General features: G+C 44.5%; 1 protein-coding gene across 1 annotated transcript; it reads right to left on the bottom strand.

Annotated features, from left to right (window-relative positions):
• Positions 1-329: 329 nt before the first annotated feature.
• LOC308272959 (small ribosomal subunit protein uS4-like) lies at positions 330-914 on the bottom strand (the record flags this gene model as incomplete). Its single annotated transcript, XM_080710008.1, has 1 exon — positions 330-914. One exon carries the CDS (start codon positions 912-914, stop codon positions 330-332), a length of 585 nt encoding a protein of 194 aa, XP_080566134.1.
• Between the last annotated feature and the right edge of the window lie 7,765 nt (positions 915-8,679).

Here is an 8,679-nt window from a genome sequence, read left to right on the forward strand (position 1 = left end):
ATCTTAGTTATCCTGAGTGAAATAAACCACATAAAATAAAATATGATGTAGAATTACATTTATGTACAATTCTAGAAAACGAAAAGTGATCTATAACATAGAAATAGGATCAAATGTCACTAGAGACAAGGACTGGAGAGAGAAGCACGAAGTAGAGACTATAAATGTCCATGAGAAAATTTTTAGAATGATAGATGTATTGTTTACTTTCACTGTTATGATGGTCTCTTGAGTGTACACATGTGTAAAACTTTTTTTTTTTAAGTGTCGATCGTATTTTATTATCTGACTAGAAAATTAGACAATCCTCTAGCCTAGAAGGGGCATGCTTAATCCTCCTCCTCGTCATAACCGGCTCCAGCCCCACCCTGGCCCTTCTTGGCGTTCTTCCTCTTCACACGGCCTGGGCGACCACCGCCATAAGGAGAACGAAGGGAGAAGTCGATGTGCTTCTGGGAGTGCAGGCGAACAATGAAGGACGGAATGTTCACCACCTGCTTGTGGACCCTGATATGGCGCTGACGGATGAGCACACGGGCATGGTGAATGGACTTTGCCAGGCCCAGCTTGAACACCTGAGTCTGCAGGCGCCTCTCCAAGAAATCCTCAATCTTCAGGCCCAGGATGTAATCCAGCCTCATCTTGCCCTCGTCCAGCACACCAATGCGGACAAGTCGCCGCAGGAGGGCATTGCCTTCGAACAAACGACGTGGGTCCTTTTCGTCCAGCGTCAGCAGCTCCCGAGCGGCCTTACGGATCTTGGCCAGAGTAAATTTAACCCTCCAGACCTCACGTTTGTTCCGGAGACCATACTCGCCAATCAGCTTCAGTTCTTGGTCGAGGCGGGATTTCTCGAAGGGTCTCCGAGGGGTCACATAGGTTTTGCGACAAACCCAACTTCGGGCCACAGGCATGTTGGCTGTGTTCGCCCGTCTGCGCCTCCACGCGGCCCGGACTAAGTAAGAAAGAGGTGTGCCGATCCCTAGGTCACGTTTTTATACTATCTGTGTAAAACTTTTGAACTGTACTATTTAAAATATGCAACTTATTGTTTGTCAATTCAACTGTAAAAATGCATATACATTTGCTTTTCTTCCAGAAAGAAATAACTTCCTATGGAACCTATTATTGATCTTGTACTGCATCATTCAATGCTAATATAAATTTGAGATATGATGCAAGAATATGAAACTGATATGTTTATGCAGACCTGGAAATGAGACAGGAAAGATATTTGGGCGATAATTATGGAAATATTTTATATCATTCTACTATCTTTTGTTTTAAAAATCACAGCTATATCACAAGTGGTTAGAGATTCTTACATATAAATCCAATTATTGATTTTCTTTAAATATTTGTTAAAGTTATTTAAAACCTAATATCTTGGATAATTTTAACACATTCAGAAATACATTGAGTTTTCAGTAGCAAGAAAGTTATAAATTCTATGAAACATCTTTCATGCTGATATTTTAATGGAGAAAAACCAACTTTAACCCTTTTTGCATCTATTTCATTTATGTTTTCAAATGCCTCCCATTATCTTTGCTCTTGAGAGGAGAATCTAGCATCATTAGCTCTGTGCTGAGGTTACATTTGTAGCTAAAGTCAGTGAAGACAGCTATAGACAAAATAGACTCAAGACATTTCTGAATCTGATATACCTGACTGAAATTCGCATTAGAACTTACATAGAACTAGATGAAAGAAGAAATTATCTTTCTCCTGCAGGAGAGAAGGAAAAAAGGAAATTCTGGAACCAAAAAGTGATTCTAGCAAGGTCTTAAGATAAAAAGTCAATATACAAAAATCTACTGATCTTCTGTAAACATGAAATGAACAATTGGAAACTGATGAAAAATACAATATCATATGCAATGGCATAAAAGTAAAATATGCAACATATACTTATATAATGTAAAACAACAGCATACAAATAAAGTCTGTGTTAAATGTACAGATATAAAATAAAACTAAAAATATGATTAACAAGATCAAAATAAATCTCAATAAATTTTATATTCAGGGATTGAAAGATTCAACACAGTTAAAATGTCAGTTCAGCTGAGACTGGTGTCACAACGCCTATAATCCCAGTACTTGGAAGCTAAGACAGGAGGATCACAGGTTCACAAACAGCCTCAACTACTTAGTGAGACCCTCTGCAATTTAGTGAGATCCTGTTTCAAAATAAATAATTAAAAATAGGGCTGGGGGTATAGCTTGGAGGTAGAACGCCCCTGGGTTCAATCCCCAGAACTGAAGGGAAAAAAAAAAGTCAATTCTTACCCCAGTGTGGTGGCACACGCTTGTAATCCCAGTACTTGGGAGGCTGAGACAAAAGGATTCTAGGTTCACGGTTAGCCTCAGCTACTTAGTGAGGCCCACTGTAACCTAGTGAGACCCTGTTTCAAAATAAAAGAATAAAGTAGGGCTAGGGGTGTAAATCAGAGGTAGAATCCCCCCAGGTTCTAGCTCCAGTACCATAAAAAAGTTCATTTTTCCCAATTTGACCTACAGAGCCAGTGAAATCCTAATCAAGATCCCAATATCTAAGATATGACACACATTCTAAAATTATTTGCAAAGACAAAAGACCCAGAAGAGTTAGCATACCAAAAAAAAAAAGAAGAAAAAAGAAAGTTGGAGGACTGACATTACTCCAATTTCATGAGTCACTATAAAGTGATTATAATCAAGATAGTATGATTTTAGTGAACTAATAAACACATAAGTTAATGGAACAGATGACCAGAAATGGGCCTATATAAATACAATCAACCACTATTTAACAAATAAAAGCATTTCTGTGAACTAAAGAAAGTCTCTTCAGCAGGGCAGAGTAGCTAGCACACACCCGTGATCCCAGAATTTAGTAGGTTTTGTAGGAGGAGCACAGGTTTAAGGCCAGACTCCCAGGAACTTAGCCAGACCCTGTTTCAAAATAAAAACTAAGGCCAGGCGTGGTGGCGCACGCTTGTAAACCCCGCGCTTGGGAGGCGGAGACAGGAGGATCGCGCTGGTTCGGAGCCAGCCTCGCTGGCTTAAGAGACTCTGTTTCCACATAAAAATGTTAAAAAAATAGGTCTGGGAGTGTAGCCCGTGGGAGTGTATACCGGAGGTAGAAGGGCTTCCAGGAACCCCAGAACCCCCCCAAAAAAATAAATAAATAAAATAAAATAAAATAAAAAATAAGAAGGGCTGGGCGTAGCTCAGACATAGAACACCCTGGGTCTAATCCCCAGTACCACAAAAGAAGAAAAATAATCAGTACAAGCAGGTCTCAATCTACAGGGAAGAAGGGCATAGAACTTTGCTTTGGAGCTCTGGCTGGGCCCACTGTGGCGAAACAGGGAACCAGGCAGAAAACACAGACCCCTGGACCCAGCGCAGAGGCTGCAGATGGAGCCTCCAGACCCGCCCTGGATCAGACCTGAGCCCTGGTGAGACAAACTCAAGTTTTGACCAGTGACATTGCCTGTCTTGGAACGGGCTGAGGAACACCACCCAAGACTGTGCAGGTTCCCAAAACTGTGAGGTCAGCGATGACTCAGCTCCCATCAGCCTGGGAGACCAAGGGACTGTCTCCATCACTCCTCCCTCAGCCTTGGGCAACATAGCTGGACCTCCCCCAGCACCAGTCAGAGACCTGTGCCCTCATAGACAGGCTTGTGTTCTAGCACATAGCACAGCCAGCTGTGGCCTAGGCCTGGGCCACAGATACTATGCAGGTCCTTGCAGCTATTACCCAAATTAGCAATAATCTTTGGGGCCCAGGGCCCACCTTCACCCAACACTACCCTAACCTCAGGCTGCAAAGCACAAAGCCAGACCCCATTCACGAGGGGTTAGCACAGGTCAGAAGGCACAGGACTTTGTCCTAGAACTCAATGTCAGGTAGCTGAAACTCAATGGCCGACTCCCAGGTGGGTGCCCACAGACAGAACCTCTAAAGCAGCCCCAGTGCCAGGTGGAGAGAGTGTCTGTTGAGCTTCTATTCTAATAAGCATCACCTCTAGCTGATGATAATGGTCTTGGGCCACAAGTCTACCTCAGCAGTGGGCAGCCCACTGTAGTATGGGCCTTGCTTCTACCCCAGTACTGGGCTAGTCTCAGTAGGCCCAAGGTGTGACACAGCGTTGCGGGTCTGCTCACAACGATTCTGTCTGAGCTAGTCAGAATCCTGGAGACCCTGACCATGAGACATTGACTACGGATGAGGCATCTGGGCCTACCCTCACACCAGGGAGACACTTGTGAGGATGTATCAGCCTTTGTAGGCACTTCCTTGGTTTACACAGAACACTGTGTAACTAAAGATTTGGAACAAACCTGGGCTTGGGTTGCCCTCTAGTGCTAAAACAGGGACGACACAGCAACAGCAGACTCACAGCAAGCGGGCCTCGGGTGTCATCTAGTGCTGAAAGCGTGGAAGTAACTGCCATCTTTGAGAAAATAAGCAGCCTGCTTAGAATTTCTGATAAGAGGCACCAGATCAGAATGCCAAGTCCAGCCAGACTTGGTGGCGCACGCTTGTAATCCCAGTACTTGGGAGGTTGAGACAGGAGGATCACAGGTTCACAGCCAGCCACAGCAAGCTGTGAGGCCCTCTGCAACTTAGTGAAACCCTGTTTCAAAATAAAGAATAAAAATTGGGTTGGGGATGTAGCATGGAGGTAGAATGCCCCTAAATTTGATCCCTAGTTACACGCACACACACACACGCCCAAGACCAGATGCCTTCACTGCTGGAATCTACTGTTCTGGCTTAAATCTGTAATGTCCCTCAGAACTCCCTGTATTGACAGCAAGGTTCAGAGGAGGAGTCATTGCATCATAAGGGCTCTAACCTCGTCACTCCACTGAGGGATTAATAGCTTGATTTACTGTGTAGTAACTGTGGGTAGGTGAGGAAAGTAGGTCATTGGTACATGGCCTTGAGGAGTCTCTCTCTCTCTCTCTCTCTCTCTCTCTCTCTCTCTCTCTCTCTCTCTCTCTCTCTCTCTCTCTCCCCACCCCCCCAAGTATCATGAGTTGAGCAGCTTTCATCTGCCAGGCTTTGCCACCATGATATTTCTGCCTTAGAGCCAGCCAACAATGGACTGAATCTTTGAAATCACATAAATCTTTCTTCCTCTAAGTTGCTCTTGTCAGGTATTTTTGTCACAGCAACAAAAAGCTAGCCAAACTATCAAATAGTTAAAGAACTAGTATCATCTAAGTGGGGCAGCACACATTTATAATCCCAGTACTTGGGAGGCTGAGACAGGATGATCACAGGTTTTCAGCCAGCCTGTTACTTAGTGAGACCCTCTGCAAATTAATGAGACCCTCTTTCAAAATAAAATGTTAAAAAAAACAGATCTGGGATATAGTTCGGAGGTAGGTAGGATGCCCCTGGTTCAATCCCCAGTACTGTCAAGGAAAAAAAATAAAAATAAAAAAGAACTAGTATCAGTTCTTCTTAAATTATTTCAAAATATTGAAGGGGAGAAAACTACTTCAAATTAATTCTATGAGCCCAGCATTACTTTGGTACAAAAGCTAGACAAGGATACACACACACACACACACACACACACACACACACACACAAATACACACAGAAAGAGAAAGTCCTTGATGAACATAGATGCAAAATTCTCAACAAAATACTAGCAAACTAAACCCATTTAAAAGATTATTCACCATAACTAAGTGGGATTTATCCTAAAGATGCAAAGATAACTTAATATATGAAAGTCAAAAAACATTAACAGAATAAAGGACAAAAACATACATCATCTCAATAGATGCAAGAAGTGCATCTGATAAAATTCAACTTCCTTTCATGATAAAAAAAAACTCTTGAAAAATTAGGTATATAAGTAATGTAAGCAAGTCAAAGATGCCAACTCTCGCCATTTTTATTCAACATGGTTTTAGAAGTCCTAGCCAGAGCAATCAGGAAAGAAAGGCTGTTCCCGAACCGCTATCCTCCGGTCTCAGCCTCCCAAATGCTAGGATTACAAACATGTGCCACCACACCTGGCTTTGGACAAGGCTTTTTTGGATAACACACACACACAAACACACACACACACACACACACACACACACACACACACCCTGTGCTTATTTCCACTTATTAGCCCCTTGTTTCTCCCCAGTCTCACGTGGCATCTACCTTGTCCTCAGACCTCTGCTCTGTATTACCTATAATTTTTTCTCTGAATTCCCAGAACCACATGCTGGTTCTTCTCCCATCACTGTGAGTGAGAAGAAAGAAAGAGAAAAAAGCCCATTAAGGGAATTAGCACACCCTGCTGCGAGGGGAAAGGTGAGCAGCACCTGGAATCAGGGCACCAAGTGGCTTCAGAGGCACTCGAGGTGAGATGCTGCTGACTTCCAAAGGAAAATCTCAGTGGTGAGACTCAAAGTGTAGCCAGAACACCCAGACATATTGCTTCAGTCAACACCCGACCCACCCTAGGAGAAGTGGATGACATTGAGCATGGGAACATCCCCGGTTTATGTCTTAGCAGATTAACTCAGACACACATCTTCCCAAGCTCAACACTCATAAAATGCCGCCCAGACGCCATCATAAAGGATTCAGAAGTACAGTGTGAGCACAGGCTGTGTCAGAGGCCACTCTCCTGCGGGGCTGTTTTCTAGCTATTTTATGTTCAGGTTCCAGCACAGTGAGCCATCAGGAAAAAGAGAAGGGAGGGATCTGGAGCTGGGGTGGGTTATCCCCTTGGGGAAGGCCTCCTTATAAGAAAGTGGCTTTGGATCATAGGCATTCCAATAATGGTCTTTGCTGAGATCTCAGGCAACATAAACAAAGTTCAGTTTATAAGACTTTTGTATGGCGCGCTGAAGACAAGGGAGTGGGGCTTCTGAGCAGTTTGAGTTGCTGGGATTATCTGGCTGAGAGGAACATAGCATGTGGGCAAGAGCGTCAGAACTGGACAAGTCATCCGTAGTTACCAAGCTTCTCAACCGGTGCCCACCCACGGAACGCTCTGCCTAATCTCCATTCCCGTTTCCACACGCGCTGTGCCGCTAACGCCCGTCCTGGCTCATGAGAAGATCACCAGATACTCAGGAATTTTGTGACGTGATTACCTAGCCCATCCATCATTAAAAATTAAGCTACAGCCAGACGTGGTGGCGCACGCTTGTCATCCCCGCGCTTGGGAGGCAGAGACAGGAGGATCGCGCAGGTTCGAAGCCAGCCGCGCGCGCTGGCTTAGGAGACCCTGTTTCCAAATAAAAATGTAAAAATAGGTCTGGGAGTGTAGCCTGGAGGTAGAGGGGCTTCCAGGAACCCCAGTACCACAAAAAAAAAATTAAGCTACAAAACCCACACTTATATAAATGTCATTAAAGGCAAAGGTAATAGATGCTCAGAACTCACCACGTCCTAATTATTTTGCTGCATATATTCATCTCTCTCCATTGTATCTGTGCTTCAAAAATACTACTTAGCCAGACGTGGTGGCGCACACCTGTCCTCCCAGCTCTTGGGAAGCAGAGACAGGAGGAGAGCAGGATGGAGACCAGCTTCAGCAACTTAGTGAGACCCTGTTTCAAAATAAAAGATAGACGGCTGGAGTGTAGCTCAGAGAGAGAGAGACCACTCCTGGGTTCAACCCCCAGCATCCTTCCCCCTAAAGAGTATAACTTAATAGTGCACTGCTACACTGCTGCCAGTCCTTTTTGTGTTGCTACAACAGAATACCTCAGATTGGATAATTTATAATAAACACAATTGGCTTCCATTTCTAAAGGCTAGGAAGTCCAAGATCAAGAGGTAGCATTTGGAGACAATACCCTCCTCCTCCTCCTCCTCCTCCTCCTCCTCTCCTCCTCCTCCTCCTCTCCCTCCTCCTCCTTCTCTCCCTCCTGCTTCCCCTCCTCCTCCTCTTCCTCCTCCCTCTTCTCCTTCTTTACTTTCTTCTTCCTTCTGTATTGAGGATTGAACCCAGGGGCATTTTACCTTGGATCTATACCTCCAGTCTTTTTTATTTTTAAATAGAGTTTCAGTAAATTCCTGAGTGTCTCACTAAGTTGCCAAGGCTGCAAACCTACAATCCTCCTGTTTTAGCCTCCTAAATACTGGGATTATAGGCATGTACCATCCCCCCCTCCATTGGGGAGGGCCTTCTTGCTGAAGGACACAGAGGTGGGAGAGACAAGAAGTGGCCGAGTGGGAAGGAGCCCACTCCATGCTAACAAGCCCACTCCAGGCACAAAAGCATGAACACATGAGTGAGGGTGGTGCCCCATGACCCAAAACCTCCCACTGGACCCCAACTCCCAATACCACTGAACTAGGGATCAAGTCTCCAACACATAAACTTTGGGGGACACATTCAGACCCTAACATGTTGTTCCTTGCCCCCAAATTTATGCCCTCCTTTTTTTGGTACTGAGAGTTGAACCCAGAGGCATTCTATCTCTGAGCCATACCCCAATCTAAGTTACAGAGGACCTTACCACATTGCTGAGGCTGGCCTCAAACCTGCCATCCTCCTGTCTCGGCCCCCCAGGTATTGGGATTACAGCCAAATCCATACCCTTCTCGCAGAAAAAACACATTCACTCCACCCTAGTAGCTCAAATCTTGATTTATTTCAGCCTCAACTCAAAAGCCCAAAGTCCAGAACCTCATTGACTTCAGACATGTTG

Source organism: Muscardinus avellanarius (genome assembly GCF_963383645.1).
Source record: "Muscardinus avellanarius genome assembly, chromosome: 14".
Lineage (NCBI taxonomy): Eukaryota > Metazoa > Chordata > Mammalia > Rodentia > Gliridae > Muscardinus > Muscardinus avellanarius.